The sequence below is a fragment of the Sorghum bicolor genome, chromosome 5 (assembly GCF_000003195.3).
Source record: "Sorghum bicolor cultivar BTx623 chromosome 5, Sorghum_bicolor_NCBIv3, whole genome shotgun sequence".
Taxonomy (NCBI): domain Eukaryota; kingdom Viridiplantae; phylum Streptophyta; class Magnoliopsida; order Poales; family Poaceae; genus Sorghum; species Sorghum bicolor.
In genome coordinates, this window is record NC_012874.2 from 2,755,676 (window position 1) to 2,779,044 (window position 23,369).

Below are 23,369 nucleotides of genomic sequence, written 5' to 3' on the forward strand. Positions count from 1 at the left end.
ATGGCAGTGAAGGGTGTGAAGATGATGGCCGAAGTGACATACTTAGGGATATCATTGGGTGCTCATGGAGAGCGTTAGAGGTTGTGCCCGCTGAGAGGAGTGTAGTGCCGGCGTCGAGGGGCCACATCATGGAATCATCTGTGCAACCACTACAAGAGTTTTTTTTCGGATGCACATATATTTATATCATTTCATATGTATTAGAGTGAAGTATGGTGATTGAGATGAATATATATGCTACTTGAGCATGGATGCCAACATGGAGGTGTCACTACCACCTTTGTAGCTCTAGGATCTCTACTAGCGATAGCGAACTCCCAACTTTTGGAGGGAACTCAATGGCTTTATGATAGGACCTATTTCTATTCTTTCTCCCATGCGTCACTTTAGAGTCGTCCTAAGGTGGATAATAACTCAACTGTATTTCTTAGTTTTTTTTTTCAAAAATGACATAATCTTATTTAACAAGTCACCCCACGTCTCCTGAGTGGTATTTAACGAGCAGGTTACCGGGAACGATGAGTGGTGTTTTTTCTTCCTCCAAGTGTTGACAAAGAGCACTATCAAGTGCTTGAGGCAAAATGAAAAGTTCAGGGAGGGAGTACAGGAAAAAGTAATCAAGTCTTTTGAGTGAAAAAGTGAGAAAGTCGTTCCAACGTGTGTGCCTTATTTGATAATGGTATTCTAGCTTATGGTGTGGCAAACATGCGAAATCCAATTTTGATAATGTTATAAAATCCCAATTCTCTCAAAAAAGTGTGGATCAAAACTTGTGAAATTTTGCATAAACTAAGTGTCTCATGATGTGTTACAATGTAATTCTAAGTTCCAGTACGCTTGTAGTAAACCAAAAATGGACTTCTATGTACGTTTCTTTTTCTTTTTTTTTAGAAAAAAGATAGGTGGTGCAGATGCAAGATACGGAGATGGCTAAGACCCTGTTATAATTAAATATCCAAAATTTTAAAGAACACTACCATGCTTGGAAAGGTGTCCTAACGATTCATTTGGAAATACTTGACACATAGATAAGACTAAGTACATGTTATATTTACTTCTTATAGCTACGTGCCCAACTACACGTCTTTCTCAGCTATGTGCATATCATGTACATCGTGGTGTGCTTCCGCCGGTGCTTCTCGTCATGCTAGAGTCGCCACGATGGCTCGTGATGTGCGGGCACCATGCCAATGCGGGCACGGTGCTCGTGCATCCGATCCCTTGGAGACCCCGATCAAGGTCAACCTGCGCCTCGAGGAGCTCAAGCAGGCCAGGCGCTCTTCATCGGGTTTTCTCTGCTTTATTTTGAGCGACAAATCTGAAGTCACCTTCCCATTGGTTGGTGGAACTGGTTCTTGCAGCTCCATAGGAATATAGGATCATTCTACAGTTAATACGTGCTATAAAGGATAACACATATTCACAGTAGCAGTTTACTATTTCATACAAGCATCTAATTCATACCCACGGCAGCAGCTTGCACTCAGCAACATCAGTTCACAATGCAATAAAAGAGTTCACACTTGAGAAAAAAAAATGTACAGACCACTAAGTCTAAAGTCAAGCAACTGGACTATAATCAAAGAACCATATAATTGGTTTGCAATTTCACAGAACAACAGCGATAGGTCTCATATATAGTTACAGAGTATCATGACCAGCATTACAGGTATCATGACCTGTGACATGATCACAACAACAACGTGCTATCTGGTACAACAGCTTGCTGCATAGGTAACATGTTCCCCATATTGATCTTCTGCTTCACCAGGTTGTCATAAATGCAAGAAACAAGATCATCTTAGATCTTATCTAGTTAATAGCAACCAGCTATCAGGCATATAACATCAAAACAGGAAAGGCCTCATCCACAAAATGACACTGGCCCAACATGTTCAAACTTACATATGCTTATATATTTTCAGGAAACAGGGAAGGAAAGAGTATACATACTTATATGCTCTCCGGAAAAAGCATCTTCTTGAATCATTTCATGGCAGCAAGATGTTCAGACTTTTCATCATCTTGGGTCATACTTGTAGAGACTGGGTTGTGAGATTATAAATGTTCCATCAAAAGTTTACTTCAAAGTGAAATTTTAATCTGTCATTTCCTTTATAATATCAGTGAAATTTTAGTCTCTGAAATTTTAGCATTGAGCATGATTCACTCTGGCAAAGCTCACAGCAGCTGTATTCTCTTCCAAGGTACTACTTAATTATTGCTATCATATAAGATTCTAGCTGCTACCCATTTTCCAGGGCTAAGTGCATCAATCTGTGCAGATAGGAAATGCAAGGCATCCCTAACTCACAGCATATATATTAAAATACAGAAGTGAATTTTTGCATATTATGAAGGTGAGCATTTGTACTTAATAATCTCTGTCTACTAGTGAAACTATGCTTACAAATGACAGTTATGTTTTTTTCCACCACTGAAACACTAGAACAGAAGATGATGTCAGCAAGCAGTTAGTGCAAAATTTTCATATGAGTTATCAAGTGTACTTCTTATAGTGCATACTTGTACATTACATTGTCTGAACTCTGCATAGCAAAGCAGTAGCCTTAAAATTGAAAATAAGGGACAATGGATCTATCTGCTAGCCAGCTTCAACTGTAAACTGAAATCGATGTTTCGGTAGTTGGATTGATCAGCTAGCCAGTTTTTATTGCTAATCAGGCTTGAAATTTATCCAGATGTAAAGAGCTCAGCCAGGTATTCGTGCAAGTGAAGAGGTCATACTTTTTGAAATTAACCAGACTGATGCTATTTTCATTCATGTGTTAAAAGATGTCTAGGCAAGAACAGAAATAGTGTCTGGAAAATCTTGAAACTAGCGGTAGAAATTGGTACCTCGATTTTGGCCCAGTGTTCATATGCACAATAATCATCCCAGAGGTTTGAGTGTGTCAGGCTCCTGTAATTGAAGTCTCTGTAATTTATTCCTTTGGAGAGCATCTGATTCTGGCAAGTACATTAAAATACCAACCTCCTTTGCTTCAGAAAATCTTCTAGTCTGAAAAAAACCATGCAGTGTAGTATTGTAAGTCACAACTCCAGGCATCAACATTTCTCGGAAAAGACAACATGCATTATCTATCCTGCCAGCTTTACAATAGCCATTAAGCAATGTATCATAAGAAAAACTGTCAGGTCTCAAGCCAACTGAGACCATAGTATCAAGTAGCTGTGACGCTTCATCAATTCTATTAGTTAAACAGTGGCCATCTATTAATGTATTGTATGAGATAACATCAGGTTTCACACCCATGCAAACCACCGAGTCAGTGAGCCTCCGGGCCTCCATAACCTATCGTTCTCTGCATAAGTGACACGATATTGTGTTGAAGAACATGATGTTCGGGTGAATCCCTTGATTCAGCATTTCGAAAAATAATTCTCAACCTTCTCCCATTTGTCAACAGTGCAAAGTCCATAAACAAGGGAGTTAAAAACTACATTGTCAGGAGTCACTCCTTCATTGATCATCTGCTTGAATTGGAGAACGGCATCATCCACTCTGCCCAACTTGCAAAGTGCATCTATTAATTCTGCATAACTGACGGCATCTGGACTTAAACCTTGCTGTTTCATTTTGATAAATATATGCATCGCCTCATCTATCATTGCCTCTTTAGCATATGCATAGATCATGGTGTTGAAGATGCGATGATTAGGGGAAATACCATTTGCTACCATCAAATTCAGGCGATCATGCATTTCAGAAAGAGCTCCTTTGGTACCATATCCATGAAGCATAATGGAGTAGATAGTTACATCAGGTTTTATGCCCTTCCTAATCATAGAATCAAAAAAATTCTAGCTTCACTGCAATTTCCATTCTCGCATAGATAGTCTAGAAGCAAACCATAAGTAAAAACATCTGGCTCAAGACCACGTGTGGACATTTCTTTGAGCCTTCGAACCACCTCTTCCCACTGTCTTGTTGAGAGGTATCCATGGATGAGACAATTATATGTGTCATGGTCTGGCTTAACACCATCGGCCTTGTCAACTGATTGAGCTTTGCACAGGCCATCAATGATTGTAGTGTATGTCACAACATTTGGCGAAACACCCATTTCAAGGAACAAGCTGTAAGCTTTATCCACCTGACCCTCATTAAAGAAACCTTTGATGACAGTGTTGTATGACACCACATCGCGAGGGCAGCTACGACCTTGACAATCAGCCATCATTTGGAGCAGCTCAAGTGCCTCCTCGGCTCTCTTTTGATTGCAGAAACCTTTGACAAGTACGGTATATGAAACTACACTAGGTGTGCATCAACTTCGGGCATTCGTCGAAGCAATACATTCATGGCCTCATCCACCCTCTTGGCGTCACATAGGCCCTTGATCAGGTGAGTGATGACTATGTCATTCACCCTCCAGCCTGTCTTAAGGATGAGGCCAAAGGCGGCAAAGCCATGCTCCAGGAAGCCCATGCAGCAGAAGCAGCCGATGAGGATGCTGTAGGTGTAAAGGTTGGGAGCCACCTTGTTAGAGCAGTCACGTACCATCCGGTTGAAGAGGGAGACGACAAGCTCTGACTCTGAGGTGGAGGAGGATCGCCGGCTGGAGGCACAAAACAGCACGGTGAAGAGCTGGTTGAAGGCGGTAACCGAGGCGGGGCTGGCGTGGGGAAGCATTTCGTCGAAAAGCTTGAGCGCATCGTCAAGGCCGAGGCTTCCAGAGCAGGCACGGCCGACAATGACGCGCTCCAGCTCCATGCACCGGTCGTAGGGGCGCCCACATGGCAGCGCATGCTGACGGGGCGCGGCTGATGGGACTAGTGGCCCAGCGAGGAGAGGCACGGGCGGGCGGCGCTGCGTCCGCCTCCGGATCAATGAAGCGAGGAGAACAATCAGGTGAGCTGGGCAGATCCGCGTGTGCCGTGTACTGGGGCGTTCGGCGGTGCGAGCGTATGAGCTGGTGGGCAATGGCCGGTGGCGGACGCAGGTGCTTGCTGGGATGAGTTGCAAGGAGTTAATTCATAATTTTAAATTCCTGATTAAAAAATAAATTCCTTTCAAAATATAATTTTAAATTTGATTAAAGTTACAGCAAATATTTTTTAAAATAAATATATTTAAAAATACTTAATAATTAATCTAGTGATACTTATTAAATATGACAAACATAAAGTAAGTTTTTTCAGGCAGGGACTTTGAATGGTGCTGGTATTCCTCCCTCGAGAAAATATTTGCTGTAAATTATGATGTATGTGTGAATGGACCACTGTTTTCCACTTTTAATCATATTGAGGTATAGTTCCTTTGCTTCAGAAAACCTCCCAGTCCGAAACAAACCATGTAGTATAGTACTGTAAGTCACAACTCTAGGCGTAACTCCCTTGGTCAACATTTCTCGGAAAAGACAATATGCATTGTCAATCCTGCTAGCTTTACAATAGCCATGTAGCAATGTATCATAGGAAACAATATTAGTTTCAAGCCAGCTGAGAGCCTGAGAACATATTGTCAAGTAATTTTGCCGCTTTATCCACTCTACCAGTTAAGCAGTGGCCATGTATTAATGTATTGTATGAGATAACATTAGGTCTTAGACCCACACATACCATCGAGTCAATGAGCCTCCGGGCTTCCATAATCCATCCTTCTTTGGATAAGTTACACAATATGGTGTTGAAGAAAATGATGTTAGGGCAAGCCCATTGATTCAACATTTGGAAAAATAATTCCTCAACCTTCTCCCATTTTGTCAACAGAGCAGAGTCCATAAACAAGGGAGCTAAAAACAACAATGCCAAAGGCGGAGGCATGCGGGGCGCTGGCCGGGAATGACGCCAACAATGTCTGAATAAATCTCAAAACTAGTAGTAAAATTGGTACCTCAGTTTTGGCCCAGTGTTCATGGGCAGAATAATCATCCCACAGATTTTGTGCCTGGCTCCTGTAATTGAAGAACTCCTCTATAATTTCCGTCCATTGGCAAGCATCTGATGTTGGTATACCAACCTGCATGGATCCCAGTAAGTTGGTTACCGAGACTATACACAACCAGTGTAAAATAGAACCCCTGGTTTTGCAACAGTCATTGCATATGATTTATTAGAACTTTAGAAGATGTATGAGGTGAGCTTTCCAAAGCAGTTATGAGCTGTAATGTGAAACTGCTTCAGAATATATGTGATGTCTCAGAAACATGAGAAAGACAACAAGTACATACAGTAGAACAATTTGGTACTACCATCTACACTGAAGAAAAGATTTCCCCTTGTATTTGTAGGAGTAGAAGGAAGCAAGACTGCAAGAGAGGAAGTTCTGCCACTATATTTAGCAGAAACTATCAGAAGAGAGTAGAGGGCACCATCGAATTGCAAGATATTACTTTTCTGAAGCAAATTATACAGCAAGGAAGTATGAGTTGTAAAAGAGCTTTTAGGTAGGTGATGACATGTGGCAGTAGCAGCACAGATTAAACATACAGAAAACAAAAAAGAACTATTGGACATGGACAAATTATTTACCCATGAAAACACACCATCTTCTTCAGAGCTTGATACTGGGAACATTGAACTCTTGCTGCAGGCAGTCCAACGCTGCTCAATAGGTCCAGGTGCGGGTATATCCTCCTTTTCAATCAACTGCAGCAACTTCTCTATATAATCAAGACCCTTCATACTTGGCTTTGCTAGGGTTCCTGTGGGGTCCAGCTCCATGCGTACCCTGTTATATGCATCCCCAGGGAAACGCTTCCTAAGCCTATCCGAGAGTTCAGGAAGTTTGTCCTTGTCTTTTGAAAGGAATTTATGCAAATAAAGAGCTCAGCCAGGTATCAGTGCAGGTTAAGAGATCATACTTTAGAAATTAACCAGACTGATGATATTTTCATTCAAGTGTTCAAAGAAGTCTAGGAAAGAACAGAAAAATGTCTGGAAAAAATCTTGAAACTACTAGTAGAAATTGGTACCTCAATTTTGGCCCAGTGTTCATATACAGAATAATCATCCCAGAGATTTGCTTTTGTCAAGCTTCTGTAATTAGAGAACTCCTGTAATTTCCTTCCATTAGCGAGCAACTGATGTCTGCTAACTACCTCCTGGTGTGTGTGCGCGCATCTTACTCCATTGCCAGCACTTGTATCACTCATGAGATAAACACCCTCTTCCAACAGGAATCACCCATCATTTCCACATGAGGTTCAATAAATGGAAGATCAAAGGGAGTGGAGGGGCTCAGACAGAAATGGTGTATGGAAAAACCTAAATGAATACACCAAGTTTCAAGAATACAGTTATTTTTTATGTCAGTTCAATTTCTAAGCAAGAGAATATTTAGCAAATTCTTTGTTAAGAGAATTGAAAGTAAAGATGTATTGCAAACAGAACATATTCATATATTTTCACTGATTCATGATATAGGTCAGGAAAGAATATTTCTCTAAAGAATTCCATCATTCAAAGCATACCACAGAGCATGGATAAAAAAACTAAACTCTTTTTTTTTCACCACTCATTTGTTGGCTTCATTGAAGAAACGACACTTTTCAGGCAGGGACTTTGCATGCTGCTGATATTCCTCCCTCGAGAAAAGTGATATAAGCATGGAAGTAGTGGAAGCCTCAAGTGAGAAGTTCTTCTCATCAAGTTTGGAGAGGTAAGCCCCAGCCCTCGGTATCTCACCTCTGTCCAACAACTTCCTAATTAGAGCATTTAGCATATGTGAGTTTGGAGCAGTACCACTCTTTTCCATTACTGAAAACAGACAATCTAACTCCTCTAGCGATCCTTCTTCTATGAGATTTTCTGCTATTAAGCGGTAGGTCACAACACTTGGAACCAAACCATTAGCAGGGATAGCAGCGAACAAATCCATGGCATCTTCCTTTCTGCCACCTTTGAACAAACCATCAATCATGATGTTAAAAGTAATTATGTCAAGTTGAAGATCCATAGAACAGAGGCTCTGAAATATTTTGAATGCTTCATCAAAACAATTGTTTTTGCAAAACCCATCAAGAATTATACTGTATGTGCAAATGGACCACAGTTTCCTACTTTTAATCATATTGACGTAGAGTTCCCTTGCTTCAGAAAATCTCCCACTCCTAAACAAACCATTCAGTATAGTATTGTAAGTCTCAACTCCAGGCGTAACTCCCTTCCTCAACATTTCTCGGAAAAGACAATATGCATTGTCTATCCTGCCAGCTTTACAGTAGCCATGAAGTAATGTATTATAGGAAACAATGTTAGGTTTCAAGCCAGCTGAGACCATACCGTCAAGTAACTTCACCGCTTCATCCATTCTACTAGCAAAGCAGTGGCCATCTATTAATGTATTGTATGAGATAACATCAGGCTTCAAACCCATGCAAACCATCGAGTCAATGAGCCTCCGGGCCTCCATAACCCGTCCTTCTTTGCATAAGTTACACAATACTGTGTTGAAGAACACGATGTCAGGGCGAATCCCTTGATTCAACATTTCGAGAAATAATTCTTCAACCTTCTCCCATTTGTCAACAGTGCAAAGTCCATAAACAAGAGAGTTAAAAACTACATTGTTAGGAGTTACCCCTTCATTGATCATCTGATTGAATTGGAGCACGGCATCATCAACTCTTCCCAACTTGCAAAGTGCATCTATTAATGTTCCATAAGTGACAACATTTGGACTCAAACCTTGCTGCTTCATTTTGATAAATATATGCATCACCTCATCTATCATTGCCCTTTTAGCATATGCACAGATCACAGTGTTGAAGATGCGATGGTTAGGTGAAATACCATTTGCTACCATCAAATTTAGGAGATCATGCATCTCAGAAAGAGCTCCTTTTTTACCATATCCATGAAGCATAATGCCATAGATAGTAACACTAGGTTTTATGCCCTTCCTAATCATAGAATCAAATAAACTTCTAGCTTCATTGCACTTTCCATTCTTGCATAGATAGTCCAGAAGCAAACCATAAGTAAAAACATCTGGCTCAAGATCATGTGCAGACATTTCTTTGATCCTTTGAACCACCTCTTCCCACTGTCCTGTTGATAGGTATCCATGGATGAGACAATTATATGTCCCATTGTTTGGCTTAACACCTTTATCAATCATCTGCTGAAAGACACCCTCAGCCCTATCAACCGATTGAGCTTTGCATAGGCCATCAATGATTATAGTGTATGTCAAATTGTCTGGCTTAACACCTTTATCAATCATCTGCTGAAAGACACCCTCGGCCTTGTCAATTGCTTGAGCTTTGCACAGGCCATCAATGATTGTATTGTATGTCACATGGTCTGGCTTAACACCTCTATCAATCATCTGCTGAAAGACACCCTCGGCCCTGTCAACCGCTTGAGCTTTGCACAGGCCATCAATGATTGTATTGTATGTCACATTGCTTGGCTTAACACCTTTGTCGACCATCTTCTGAAAGACACCCTCGGCCATGTCAACCTCTTGAGCTTTGCACAGGCCATCAATGATTGTATTGTATGTCACATTGTTTGGCTTAACACCTTTTTCGACCATCTGCTGAAAGACATCCTCGGCCCTGTCAACCTCTTGAGCTTTGCACAGGCCATCAATGATTGTATTGTATGTCACAACATCTGGTGAAACACCCATTTCCAAGAACAGGCTGTAAGCTTTATCCACCTGACCCTCATTAAAGAAACCGTTGATGACGATGTTGTATGACACCACATCTGGTGAGCAGCTACTATCTTGACCATCAACCATCATGTGCAGCAGCTCCCGTGCCTCCTCAGCTCTCCTTCTGTCGCATAAACCTTTGAGAAGTGTGTTGTATGAAACTACACCCAGCCTGCATCCAACTTCAGGCATTTGTCGAAGCAATACGTGCATGGCCTCGCCCACCCTCTTGGTGTCACAGAGACCCTTGAGCAGTTGATTGACGACTATGTCATCCACCCTCCAGCCCGTCTTAAGGATGAGGCCAAAGGCGGCGAAGCCAAGCTCCAGGCGGCCTATGCGGCAGAAGCAGCCAATGACGATGCTGTAGGTGCAACAGTCGGGAGCCACCTTGTTGGAGCAGTCACGGAGCATTCGGTTGAAGCGGGAGACAGCGAGCTTGGATGACGATGAGCATTTCGCGCGAGACACAACACTAAGCAACTGGTTCAAGGCTCGAACCGAGGCAGGCCTGGCATGGAGAAGCAACTCGTCGAACAGCTTGAGCGCGTCGTGGAGGCCGAGGTTCCCCGACCTGGCGCGGCCTATCGCGGCGCGCTCCAGCTCCCGGGCGTGGGCGCCGGACATGGCGAGGGAGCGAGGCTAATCTGGCACGGACGGCGCCGCGTCAGCCTCCGGATCCGTGAAGCAGAGCAGGCGAGCAGCTGGCGTGAGCGTGACGGCGTGAGCTGGGCGGAGCCGCGAGTGCTGTGCCGTGGAGTGGTTGGCTCGGCGAGGGCAGGCAGGTGCTGGAACGTCGGGTGGCGGCGGCGGCGGGCTCTCAAGGCAGGCGGGCGGCGGGTTGGGGCAGGCCGGCGACGGGCCAGGAGGCCTTCTCTGTCTTGGAAAGGAAGAAGTCCACTTTAGGTCCCTCAACTTTTGCAAAAGTCTGTTTTTCATCCCTGAACTTCAAAACCGGATAAAATACATCCCTCAATTTTTGAAACCATGCATATTATGTCCCTGACATGGTTATGAGCGGTTTTGAAGGCAGTTTTGTCTTTTTCATTTTTATTTATTCTGGCTAAATATTTGTAAAATTATAGTAAATCACATAAAATTCATAAAATAGTAATTCTAACTTTGTTGAACTTCAGATAAGTAGATCTACATAGTGAACATATAATATAGTATGCTTTAGTACAAATTTTTTATTGTAGCTTTAGATCTGTGTTTTTCTATAATTAATTAGAATAATTCATAGCTATAGTTTGCATGGTGCAATTGTGGTGAATTTTTTATGTTAGACTAATTATTATATATTTAAACTATGGTAAAAATTTCATACTCATTAGATCATGTATAACTTAGTTATAGATTTATTATAATTTAACAAGCATAAACCTAAATAGATCTATAACTAAGTAATACATGATTCAATGAGTATACAATTTTTACTATAACTCAAACATAGAATAATTAGCTCACCATATAAATTTCATCACGATTAGACAATAGAAAATGTAGCTATAATTAATCTAATTAATTAGAGAAAATCATAGATCTAAAGATACATCAAAAAAATTTGTACTAGAACATACTATATTATATATTCAATGTGTAGATCTACTGATCTTAAGTCCAACAAAATTGAGTTTTCTATTTTATGATTTTTATGTGATTTACTGTGATTTTTCAAAAAATTCAGCCAAAATAAATAAAAAGAAAAAGGTAAAACCGCTTTCAAAACCAGGTCAAGGATGTCATGTGCATGGTTTTAAAAGTTGAGGGATGTATTTTGTCCGGTTTTAGAGTTCAGGGATGAAAATTAGACTTTCGTGAAAATTGAGGGACCTAAAGTAGACTTTTTCCTCTTGGAAACCTGGGAACTGAAAAGCTGGATGGACTGTTTTTGTTTTTCTAATTCCCCATGGCTTGGCAGTTTTTACTGAAAAAAGGAACCTAACCAGAAAAAAGATGTTGTGCCGTTGTAGCATTGCGTATTATTCTACTTGGATTTCATGATTTTTGGACTATATATGTTTTGCATAGAGACGTTAGTCGTTTCTCCTTTTTTCTTTCATTGATTTTTTTTAAAAAAAAAGAATAAGAGGAAAGATGTTAGAGTTATATGATAGTCAGGCCCATCGGTTAATAAAAAGGTAGAAACATCTAAATGTGAGATTTTGTTTTGCAACAGGCACACACGGCTGATTTTGCAGCCTTTTTCAGGCTCTTAAAACATATCGATGTGATAAGTGATAAATTGAACAATCCCATGCTCCTACTGCAAATTTGCTCATCTGTCAGACTCAGAAGAAACTAACAGAGAATTTACTGATTTGATGATTAATTGATTGGATGAACCCATTTTTAGGTGTTCTCAGTCAGAGGACGAAATTCACCAGGAGCAACATGATTTGCTTCCAGTGCTAGCTGCTGCCACAGATTGAATCATCAATTGTTTCCTCTACTTTATTTCGAGTGACAAATCCTAATCACCATCTCATTTGACAGGATCACAGAATCATGATAGGAGCAGTGTTACAAATGTGGATGTATTAAGCCTCTGCAACGAAGTTTATGTGCCCTTTGCTCTATGCTACTTTGTTTGGTGAACCGGCTCCAACACTGGGAACAGCTTCTCTAGCTTCGCATTTGAGAGAACCTTGTGGGGGTCCAGCTCCAAACGTGCCTTGTTATATGCATCCACAGGGAAACGCTTCCTCAACCGGGCCTGGACTTCAGCAAGTTCATCCTTGTCTTTTGGAACCTAGGAAGAATGGAGACAGAATAATCACCAGCCATGAAATATTGAAATTTATGCAAATAAAGATCTCAGCCAGGTATCCGTGCAAGTGAAGAGGTCGTACGCTTGAAATTAACCAAACTGATGCTATTTTCACTTGTGAAGTCTAGGAATTACACAAACAATGTCTGGATAAATCTTCAAACTAATAGTCAAAATTGGTACCTCAATTTTGGCCCAGTGTTCATAGGCAGAATAATCATCCCAGAGACTTTGAGCCAGGCTCCTGTAGTTGAAGAACTCCTCTGTAATTTCCTTCCTTTGGCGAGCATCTGATGTTGGCAGGTACATTATAATACCAACCTGCATGGATACCAGTAAGTTGGTCATCCGAGACTACATATGACTGGTGTAAAATGGAACCAGGTTGCAAGACGAGCATTGCATATGATTTATTAGAAGATGCAGGAGGTGAGCTCTCCAGAGTAGTTAAGAGTTGCAATGTGCAACTGTTTCAGAATATATGTGATTGTCTCAGAAACATGAGGAAGATAACAACATACATACAGTAGAACAATTTGGTACTATCATCTACACTGAAGAAAGGATTTCCCATTGTATTTGTCAGAGTAGAGGAAGCAAGTCAGCAAGTTATGCTACTATATTTAGCAGAAACTATCAGAAGAGACAAGAGAGTAGAGGACACAATCGAATTGCAAAATATCACTTTTTTCCCACCAGGCGAACCAAATTTAATTATCAAAATATTACTTTCTTGAACCAAATTATAAGCAAAGAAATCAATACAAACAAATTAGTATGAGTTGCAAAAGAGCTTTTAGGTGGGTGATTACAAGTTGCAATAGCAGCACAGATTAAACATACAGAAAACAAAAGAACTAAGGGACAAGAATAAATTAATTACCCATGAAAATATGTCTTCTTCTTCAGAGCTTGATGCTGGGCTCATTGGGCTCTTGCTGCGGGCAGTCCAACGCTGCTCAATAGGTCCAGGTGCGGGTATCTCTTCCTTTTCAATCAACCGCAGCAGCTTATCTATATAATCAAGATCCTTCATACTTGGTGTTGCTAGGGTTCCAGCGGGGAAGCAGTTTTCAGAAACCCACTGCTGCCCACCACAATCAAAGCCCAGTATCTCATCACTCCAACCCATGCGATACCCTTCTGACTTCTTCCAATACTCAGCTTCTGCTTTATTGATTTTCATCACATGATCTTTATCCAGAGGATCAAGAGCAAGCAGTTTGTCCCTCAGCTCAGTAAATGAAAGTGTATCTATGTCTGGGTCATTACTTTCTGCTTCAGTTCTGAAAAGCATCTATAAGGTGGCGTAAGTGAAAAAACAAACAAATATATTGCTGAATACAGCTACCAAATTCCACAGAAAACAAAATAATTTCATAATTTACTTCATTTGAGTAGAATGGCAACAAGATTTTAGTATCCCAGTTGACTGTATAAACCAAATATATCTGATTTTTGGTGCATATTGATTTAAAGTACAGGAACTGAATGCTCAAAGGTTCTATGTCTGTATACTAATTAACTAGCTAGAAGCCACAAAAACCCAACTTACACTTCTTGCGTCACCTTTTTAATTGAAAGGGCAAGGAAAACACCTCTTCCTACTTTCAAATATAGAAATCTACCAAAATTTCTACACAGAAATAAAAATCTTCCTCTGAGACTAATCAAGGAAAGGAAAGGACAAAACTAGCAGGTGCACCTTGCTACTGCAAATATTAGTATCAGCATACACATAACATGTGATAAATACAACTCTTCCAACTGGAATCACCACTTGTTTCTAAGCAAGAGAATATTGAGCTGATTGAGAATAGAAAGTAAAGATGCATTTGCATACAGAACACCATAATAGCATTAGAATCTATTAGAAGGGTATCAAACTGTAACAAGTGTACGTACCTATATTTTTTCAGTGACTCACGATAAAGGTCCCGAACATGCTGTAAAGCTTCGTCATTTCCATATTTTGATCCCAACTTTGGGGTTCTCCACTTTGAGGGAGGATTGCATTGGACAACAACAACCGTATCAGTATATGGAATCCACAAGTACTTGATATGTTTGTTTTCAGAGAGCCACTTCCTGCAAATGGGGAGAAAGGAATAAATCTGAGGGTGTTACGACTTCATAGGCAAACCAATTATACAGCTAGATAAAGATTGGCACCACGAAACATTACTTGTGGTTTTTCTTGACTTCATCTGCATTGGAAACAAATGTATGTTCCACAAGCTGGTGTCTTTCTACACATTGCAAGGTAACTTCTGCGACGACACCTAGGCCACCAAGTCCACAGCGAGCAAGATAAAATAACTCAGGATCCTTCTCCCTCGATAACTCTATTGTCCCTTTGGCAGGGGTAACCAGTTTCATGCTAATGACTTGCTCATCAACCGGAGGTAATGTTGCACCAGTGCCATGGGCACCAACCTGCGTCCAATCATGAAAAGAAGTATAGAACCAACAACTAATTAGGCCTGAACTCAGTACGCAAGTTAAAATTATGCATTTTGTAAAGGAATACTAGGACCCCTACAATCGGAGCTCTCGGGCATTAGATGAGAAGACTTTCTCAATATAATAAATGGTAGGAAAGAGTACGTCCTATGAAACTACTGGTAAAATGAATATCAGCTTTGAAAACACTATTTTGATCCCCTGAAGAGGCTATATGATGATATTTTTGTACTATGTCGACAAGTGATTCTAGACAATCTCGAACATTTCACTGAAGCTGTTAATCCAGTATTCCAGTATCAAACATATCTGTGCTAAAGTATCAGTTAGTTCATTATATTATCCATTTATTTCTGTTACTAAAATCAATGGCACAAAGAGAAACAGCTCCCTAGAAATTGGAAGTAAGAAGGTTGATGTCTTTAACAGACCTGAGTGAACCCTCCGACCTGCTGCTCCCGAATGGACGCAAAGTTCTGCAGCGTGAGGCCATGTTCCCGGAGCGTGTCGACGAGCTCCGCGACACGTATCCCAGCCTGCACAGTGACGGTCTTCTTCTTGGCGTCGACGTCGAGCACCTTGTCCATAAGCGCGAGGTTGACCATCCCGGCGCGGGAGAGCGCGATGCCATTGGGGGACAGGCCGGAGCCGAGGGGCCTGAGCTTGCGGCGCTCCTTGTGCGCGGCGGCGAGCGCGCCCTCGAGTGCCGGGAGCGAGTCCGGCTGGAGCAAGACGCGGGCGTGTACCTCGTGGGTACCGCTCCAGTTGGAGACGGCGTGGAGGTCCTCCGGCAGCGGCGCGTAGCGGAACGGCACGGCCTTCTTGTGCAGCGCGTCGGCGGGGAGCGGGAAGGAGTAGTAGGTCGCGGCGCCGCAGCCGACGAGGAGCAGCGCGTAGCCCGCGTACTTGCGGAGCTCGGCGTCGGAGGAGACCGGGGACGGGGCGGAGGAGAGGGCGCGGAGGAGGTGGTGGTGGTGGGCGGTAGGCATGCCGCCGCCCTGTTGGCGGCGGAGGAGGAAGCGGGAGAGGAGGACGTGCCGCATCGTGGGCGTTGGGCGGCGCGGCGAGGGTGGAGTGAGAGACTGAGACGCGGCGTCGGGGACGTGGTGGAGGCAGTGGCGGTGGGCGGTGGAGGGTGGGCGGCGCCGGCAGCGGCCACCGCAGCAGATCGCGATGGGCGGCGCTTTAGGAGTGAGGGGTTGGGATTGGGCCCTGTGGAAATGATTGGTTGCGATTGATGGGCTTTTGGGCCATGCGACCCCCAACGTACGTACACACGCGGCCCGATTTCGATGAACCAGCCCACGGAGTTAGAGAAAGGGATGTTGACGCGGGTTTTTTTTTTTCCTGAAAGTGAGAGCATGTGCTCTCAAGGGAAAAAAAACTTTACTATTTTTTTGTTGTCCCATATTGGAGAGTTAGAGAAACATTGGCCAATTTAAAGGATAATCAAGCCATGCAATTGACGTCCGAGTGATATGAGTGCGGCAAGCACCATTGGGCATCACATTACGATTATATAGGGTTCACCTATATATGGTTCACCGGACCTTACTCTTACAAAGGAGTTTAAAGTGTGTGGAACTCTTCCCACCTCCTTGCTAAGGCAAGCTCTCGCACATGCTATATGTGCCGAGCATTTTTTTTTCACTGCTATGAATATTTTCAATATATATGAATAATGAAGTTTCAAAATCAAATATTTTACCATTTTTTACATTTCATTTATGCTACTATGCAAGCATGGGCTTTTTAATTTTTTTTCCCTACTATGAACATTTTCAATATATGAATTCTCACTTTAATTAAGTTTCAAATAAAATATTCACCTTTTTTTACATTTCATTTATGATACTATGCAAGCATGAGAAGGAACATTTCCACTATATAAATCCTCACTTTAATAAAGTTTTGAAATCAAGTATTTAATTTTTTTACATTTCATTTATGCAACTATGCAAACATGGTAAGGATTTTCTTTTCCATAGTCCTTTCTTACTCCATCTGTCTGTCACTATATTTATGGATGTCATTTCAGAATATGAACTCTCAGATTAATTAAGTTCATAAATCAAATATTTACCATCATTTTTATACTTCATTCATGCAAATATGCAAGTATGACTTTTGCGCTTAGCTTTCTTAGTCGATTACTCCATTTATCGCTTAATGCATTCCTCGGATGCCCATTTGACAGTATATGAATTCTCGCTTTAGTTAAGTTTACAAATCAATTATTTTCTACTTCATTCATGTAACTATGCATGCACGAGTAGGAATTCCCTTTCCTTGACCTTTCTAACTCTATCTATCCCTAAAATCCTTGCTTTTATGCTATCTATAAGCAAAAATGCACCTATAAGGTCGTTTCATCAATCTCAAGATCCATTGGATATGTCGTATGTCAAGATGGCAATGGGGCCCCGATCCCCGACGGGGAATTCCTCCATTAGGGGATGTAAACGGGGACCTTAACGGGTTAGAAACCAGCCCCGTTGGGTGTAGCGGGGATTGGAGCGTTCTCCAGGTCCCCGTCCCCGATACCCGCTAGCCCCGAGAAAGCAGGCCGAAAAAGGCCCAATAGAAGTATATTTAGCCCAAGCCCAGAAACTTTGATATAAATACTGTGAAACCTTATCCCCAATACTCTCCCATCCTGCTTCCTGCTTCCTAGCCACCGGGGCGTGAGTCTTCTATTCCTCTCTCCCGACATTTTCTCCATGGCAATTCTCTGCACTCAGATTGCTCCTTCAATTTCCTGCGGCTCCAATGGTACTAAGCTGCTCGCCCTCCTCAATTAGACTTCCTCCTCCTACGGCATGACACATGAGCTGCTCGCCCTCCTCCGTCCCCACGGGCCACAACGATGATGCTTGTTCACTGCTGTAGCTTCTTGCTACTAACGCACACATCTGGTACTCTCTCTGGTGCTGCTGTTTTGTCCTCCCTCTAGTGCTGCTTCGTGGTGGACGCGTCTGGACTGGACGGGAGGCAGCGGCCATGCTTCCACCTTTGACTTCCTGTCGGGTCTGTGATACTCGTCGGGGCCCACGACTCTAATCGGGGACGGGGACGGGAGAAAGGTAGCCCCGAGACAGGAAACGGGGACGGGGAACGGGGTCTCAATCCCCACGGGGGATGTCCCGGTGCCATCCTGGGTCGTATGTTCATGCCATCGCATGAGTGTGTGCATACAAGCAGGTTCATCGTATGTACTGTATTTCAAAAAAGAGAGAAGTGTCTTGTGTTCGTTAGGTCAATCTCAATAGAGGTTTCATATATCTGTTTCTAAGACTCTTATGTGTTGGAAATAGTGCAAACAAGTTTTATTTTTGTAAAACTTTAATCATCTCTATGCTCATTTAAACCATATCACGTCAACTTATTGATGTCCATGAAACTCTTGTTGAGATTAGTCTTAGGGGTTGGAGAGTGAGATAAACAGATAAATTATATTTTCCAACACTGTAGCTACTTATAGGCATGGACTTATTAACGAGTGGTACTCCCCCGTCCATGAATAAACCAATTGTTAGAGTTATTTTAAGTCAAACTTTTTAAATTTTGATCGAATTTATTGAAAAGAGCGTCAAGGTTTATGACACCACATTATAATCATTAGATTAGATAGATCATAAACTATATTTTCAAAATGTGTCTATTTGGTGTTACAAATATGTGTACTTCTTTATATAAATTCGGTCAGATACATAGGCTGTGGCAGACGACGTTCATTGCTGCGAACTCCGGTGGAAATTTAAAGAACATGTATATCATCAGATGGAACGAAAATGCCTAGATGGAGACAGGATCTGGGCAGGTACGAGTATACGAGCAACAACATGGCACTTGCAATGCATGGAGGAGTCGTCGAGCGAGGTCAAGACAGAGCGACGAACGCCACTGCCCACTGGCGCTTCTAGCTAGTGACCTTCCCATCCAGTCCGGCAGTCCCAGCTCGCAGCTCCAGGTCGGGACGAAATCAGTCCGGTCCCTCCAAGACTTGACTGGCTGCACTGCAACCTTTCTGAGAATTTCCGATCCACGCGTGCGACGCGATTCCGACGCGCTCGACGGAAATTCCGATCCACGCGGAGTTTCATCTTTATATACCCACTTGCCAGCTGAATCAATCAGCACACTGTCCCAAGTGAATCCCCACCAAGAGAGAGGCAATGGTGGTTGACGTTGACCCCGAGCGCCACCATCCAGCAGCAGCTCCAGCGCCGGCGGCGATCAAGGAGGCCAACTTCCTCTGGGAGCTACGCAAGTACGTGCTGCTGCAGGCGACGCTGGCGGCCACCATCACGTACTCGGCGGGGATGAGCCCGCCGGGCGGGTTCTGGCCTGACAACGACGGCATCCACCTCGCCGGCGACCCCGTGCTGCAGGTCACGTACCCGCGCCGCTACGGGTTGTTCTTCTACTTCAACGCCACCGCCTTCGTGGCCTCCGTCGTCACCGTCAACCTGCTCCTGGTGCACTCGCTGAGCCGCCGCCGCTGGTGGCTGCGCGCGCTCCAGGCCGCCATGATCCTCAACCAGCTCGGCCTCATGGGGAGCTACGCCGCCGGGAGTTGCAGGGAGGTGGCCATGTCCGCGTACGTCCTCGCCCTCGTCGGCATGGTCTCCTCCTACGTCTGCGCCCACGTCCTGTTCTTCGCGCTCTGGGCACTCAGAGCCAGAGCCAGAGCGCGCCGCGGCGGTGGAGGCAAGAGCGCCGCGGCGCCCGAACCGCCTGAGGCCGTGGAGCGCGCGCGCAAGGACCTGCTCATCTTCGCGACGCTGGTGGCGACGGTGACGTACGAGGCCGGGCTCAGCACGCCCGGCGGGTTCTTGTCGTCGGACAGCTTGGACCAAGACCGCCTCGCCGGGGACCCCATGCTCCGGGGCCACCGCTTCATGGCCTTCTTCTACCTCAACACCACGGCGTTCGTGGCCTCTCTCGTCATCATCATGCTGCTCATGAGCAGGACCGTGACGCGCCACGGCTTCCGGTCGTGCGCGCTCTGGGTGTGCACGGGCGCCGCCCTGGTCGGGCTCACCGGCGCCTTCGCCATTGGGAGTAGCCGCAGCGTCAAGACTTCCGTCTACGTCGTCGCGTTGGTGGCCGCGGTTCTGCTCTACATCGGCCTTCAGATTCTGGTGTTCCTGTGCAAGCCTGTGGGGGATTGGCTCGGCAATGTGCAAGGAACACTGCGAAGATTCCTGAAACTGGAACAAATTCCACCGCAAGGTGATGCTGATGAGCAGGCTCAGGGATTATTTGACCGGCAAGGAAATCTTGACGCCGATCAGCTTCTGAAGAAGTCTCGCATGTATCTCCTCCTGCTGGGGATTCTTGCTGCCAGTGTCACATACCAAGCGGGACTGAACCCGCCTGGCGGCTTCTGGCAGAGCAATGCCACTGATGGTCTGCATCACTACCTCGCTGGCGATCCGGTCCTTCACATCACCTATCCCCGGAGATATCTGGTTTTCTTCTACTGCAACGCGACAGCTTTCGTCGCGTCGCTGGTTATCCTGATCCTCCTCCTAAGCAGCACATTCAGCACCCAAGGAATCAAGTACTACGCATTGCAGGTTGCCATGATCCTGGACCTTCTTGGGCTGATTGGTGCCTATGCTGCTGGAAGTTGCAGGCAAGTGTCCAAATCCGTGTACATCTCGGTCATTGTGGTTCCAGTGTTCCTCTATGTCGGCATCCATGTTCTGGTGTTCATGCTTGAAGTCTTCCCGAATCATGCCACATGGAGGGATATGGTGAAGCACAAACTGGAGGAGTCTGTCCCTGAATGGCTCAAGAAGCTGTTTGAGCCGCAGACCGAAGAGGAAGATGAGGAATTGAAATGGAAATTGGAGAAGAGCCGCAAGCTCCTTCTGCTCCTTGCCATTCTTGCAGCAGGCCTCACATACCAGGCCGGGATGAGTCCCCCGGGCGGCTTCTGGCAACAGAACAAGACAGGCCATGTCGTCGGCAACCCAGTGCTCAATGACAACTACCCACGTCGTTACCTGGCTTTCTTTTACTGCAATGCAACTGCCTTCGTTGCATCTCTGGCCATCATCATGCTGCTGGTTAACAGAAAGCTTTCAACAAAGGGGATACAGTCCTACGCACTCAGGGTGTGCGTGATCCTTGACCTGGTTGGGCTCATGGGCGCGTTTGCTGCAGGAAGCTCCAGGAAGGTATCCACATCCATATATGTCTTCGTCCTGGTCTTTGCAGTTCTGATATGCATCGCCCTCCAAGTTATTCTGGTTGTGTCAGAGTCGGTTCAGGGTCTCTTGCAGAGACTCCTGTCCTTCTTTGACGTAACGGAAGACGAAGCCGGTGACAGATTGCCACATACAGCTGCTGATGCAGAGGCAGAAGATCCCTGGTATAAGAAGTTGCCCAAATACTTGTTGCTGCTGGCTGCACTTGCAGCGGCTGTCACTTACCAAGCCGCCATGAGCCCGCCCGGTGGGCTCTGGGGCGACGGCCAAGCTGGCCACATAGCTGGTGATCCGGTTCTTCGGAGCACCTATCCACGCCGGTACAAGGCCTTCTTCTACTGCAACGCGACTTCCTTCATGGCCTCTCTGGTGATTATGGTTTTGCTCCTGATCAAAAGAGTGAGCAGCGCACAGTCAGCGATATTGGCGCTGCATGCTGCCATGATCCTGGACTTGTTTGGCCTCATGGGCGCCTATGCTGCCGGGAGTTGCAGGAGAGTCAGGACAAGTGCTTACATCTTGGCATTGGTGGTTGGGGTTTCCACATACATAGTTGTTCTTGTTGTTGTGTCCATAGGTATTGCAAAATGGATGAAAAGAGTCATGTGTGGGATGAGAGAACGCCTGATCCGGTGCTTCTCTGTAGAAGATTTGTAGAGCCTGATGCGAAGAATTTTTAAGGGAAGTCACAGGTGTAAAGGTTGTAGCCTTGTAATTACTACCTTTGTAAATTTAGCTTTTGAACATTAGGCAGGCATCCAAATCTAGCATGTTGTCTTTTAGAGCCATTGCTGTAATTTGAGTAATCCATTGCGGCATTTCTTCACAACTCCTTTACTACTGGCGCCTGAAAACTCGATTCCGTCAGCAGACCATGTTCCTTGGAACTTTGAATAAGGAAACAAGAAGGTTGACACTTCTTTGCAACAGACCTGAATGAATGAACGCATTTGATTAATAACAGAATTTGTGGGATCTAAGTTGCTGAGCTCTGACTGCACGTGTGTAAAAGTAAAGGAATATACTAATTAACTAAGTAGCAGCCACAAAAGGCCCAATTTACACCGTTTTGTCTAGTGAAAGGGCAAGGAAAACATCCTTTCCTAATTTCAATAACAGAAACTCGTAAAACATCCATCAAAAGTCTTATATAGAAATAAAAATCTTCCTGTGAGAGTAATTACGATTAAAGAAAGTAAAGTCCTAAGAGAAGAACAAACTAGCAGGTGCACCCACAAACTACCATCTTTTCAGCTGATAATGGCTAGCAGATGCTACTGCACATGTTACTATCAGCATACACATAACAATACTAATTGTATCACTCATGAGACAAATACAACTCTCTCAACAGGAACCACCTCTTATTTCTGCGTTGGGCTCAATAAATGGAAGAACATAAAGTTTCAATGGATACAGCAGTTTCAATTTCAAGAATACAGCTCTCTCAACAGGACCGACTGAGACTGAAATGGTGAAGGGACAAACTTAATCCAAAATGGATACAGCAGTTTCAACTTTCAAGTAATACAGCTATTTTTGTAATATCAGTTTAAATTTCTAAGCAATAGAAAATTTCAGAGATTATCCAGTAAGAGAACAGAAAGGAAAGACACATTTGCACAGAGAACACCATAGTAAAGCATTCCAATTCGGGGGTATCAAACCATAAAAAGTGTGCTCACCTGTATTTCTCAGTGACTCACAATAATAGGTCCTCCGCCAGCGGCGCGTACCGGAACAGGACGGCCTCCTTGTGCAGGGCATCGCCGGGCACGAGGCGCCGCAGCCTAGGAGCAGCAGAGCGTAGCCCGCGTAGTTGCGGCGGTACGCGTCGGAGGATACCGGCGAGGGGGCGGAGGAGGGGAAGGACGTGGATGGTGGGGATGCCGCGGCAGCGGCGGCGACGGCGACGGCGACGGCGACGGCGAGAGTCGTGCCGTAAGGCGCAGCGGCGAGGCGGGGGTGAGTTGTTGGGCTCATAGCCCATACGATCCCCGTGGCCCGCTGGACTCCTGTCATCAGGCCCATGAGTGAGTTATTATAAAAGGATTTGAGCGTGCCGGACCGCTGCAAGTAATTCTTGCGTTGTTTGGTTTAGTTAACACCGTATACGGTGGAGCAATAGAATTACGGCCCAGTTTAAACACTAAGAGCATCTCCAATTGTTTGGAAAAATCAACTTGGAAAAGTTTGTCATTTGGCAACTTGCTAAACCTTTTGGCAAGTGAATTTTTCTTGTATCTCCAATTGTTTGGTAAATGGGGCTTGGTAAACATAAAAAGTA

General features: G+C 44.2%; 4 protein-coding genes and 1 pseudogene across 11 annotated transcripts; 1 reads left to right on the forward strand and 4 right to left on the reverse strand.

Annotated features, from left to right (window-relative positions):
• Positions 1,455 to 10,502, reverse strand: LOC8085642 (protein Rf1, mitochondrial). 8 transcript variants are annotated; one of them, XM_002450210.2, is made up of 5 exons: positions 6,942 to 10,502; positions 6,499 to 6,764; positions 5,587 to 5,986; positions 2,996 to 3,022; positions 1,455 to 2,923 (listed from the first exon to the last, which is right to left on the reverse strand). In XM_002450210.2, the coding sequence occupies exon 1, from the start codon at positions 10,256 to 10,258 to the stop codon at positions 7,484 to 7,486; it is 2,775 nt and encodes a 924-aa protein (XP_002450255.1). In that variant the 5' UTR covers positions 10,259 to 10,502; the 3' UTR covers positions 1,455 to 2,923; positions 2,996 to 3,022; positions 5,587 to 5,986; positions 6,499 to 6,764; positions 6,942 to 7,483. The 8 variants fall into 8 exon arrangements, with proteins under 8 accessions (XP_002450255.1, XP_021317134.1, XP_021317132.1 ...); XM_021461459.1 differs by having other exon boundaries at positions 1,455 to 1,759; positions 1,954 to 2,045; positions 2,860 to 3,022; positions 5,861 to 5,986; positions 6,499 to 10,502; XM_021461457.1 differs by having other exon boundaries at positions 1,455 to 2,045; positions 2,860 to 2,923; positions 6,499 to 10,502.
• Positions 3,121 to 6,690, reverse strand: LOC8085639 (annotated as a pseudogene).
• On the reverse strand, positions 11,929 to 16,051 carry LOC110435654 (L-galactono-1,4-lactone dehydrogenase 2, mitochondrial). Its single transcript, XM_021461461.1, has 6 exons — positions 15,296 to 16,051; positions 14,587 to 14,837; positions 14,307 to 14,489; positions 13,285 to 13,687; positions 12,585 to 12,722; positions 11,929 to 12,383 (listed from the first exon to the last, which is right to left on the reverse strand). Exons 1-6 carry the CDS (start codon positions 15,905 to 15,907, stop codon positions 12,213 to 12,215), a joined length of 1,758 nt encoding a protein of 585 aa, XP_021317136.1. The 5' UTR covers positions 15,908 to 16,051; the 3' UTR covers positions 11,929 to 12,212.
• Positions 18,855 to 21,908, forward strand: LOC8085643. The gene has a single exon (XM_002448921.2). It carries the CDS (start codon positions 19,040 to 19,042, stop codon positions 21,737 to 21,739), a length of 2,700 nt encoding a protein of 899 aa, XP_002448966.1. The 5' UTR covers positions 18,855 to 19,039; the 3' UTR covers positions 21,740 to 21,908.
• LOC110435655 lies at positions 21,888 to 23,351 on the reverse strand. The gene is made up of 2 exons (XM_021461462.1): positions 22,768 to 23,351; positions 21,888 to 22,014 (listed from the first exon to the last, which is right to left on the reverse strand). Exons 1-2 carry the CDS (start codon positions 23,111 to 23,113, stop codon positions 21,947 to 21,949), a joined length of 414 nt encoding a protein of 137 aa, XP_021317137.1. The 5' UTR covers positions 23,114 to 23,351; the 3' UTR covers positions 21,888 to 21,946.

Coding starts and splice junctions, on each gene's coding strand:
- LOC8085643 (XM_002448921.2), top strand. CDS start 19,040: ATGGTGGTTGACGTTGACCCCGAGCGCCACCATCCAGCAGCAGCTCCA.
- LOC8085642 (XM_002450210.2), bottom strand. CDS start 10,258: ATGTCCGGCGCCCACGCCCGGGAGCTGGAGCGCGCCGCGATAGGCCGC.
- LOC110435654 (XM_021461461.1), bottom strand. CDS start 15,907: ATGCGGCACGTCCTCCTCTCCCGCTTCCTCCTCCGCCGCCAACAGGGC. Junction 14,838..15,295: donor AGGTCGGAGGGTTCACTCAG/GTCTGTTAAAGA, acceptor GATTGGACGCAG/GTTGGTGCCCATGGCACTGG. Junction 13,688..14,306: donor GAGTCACTGAAAAAATATAG/GTACGTACACTT, acceptor GATGCTTTTCAG/AACTGAAGCAGAAAGTAATG.
- LOC110435655 (XM_021461462.1), bottom strand. CDS start 23,113: ATGGGCCTGATGACAGGAGTCCAGCGGGCCACGGGGATCGTATGGGCT. Junction 22,015..22,767: donor TGAGTCACTGAGAAATACAG/GTGAGCACACTT, acceptor TCATTCATTCAG/GTCTGTTGCAAAGAAGTGTC.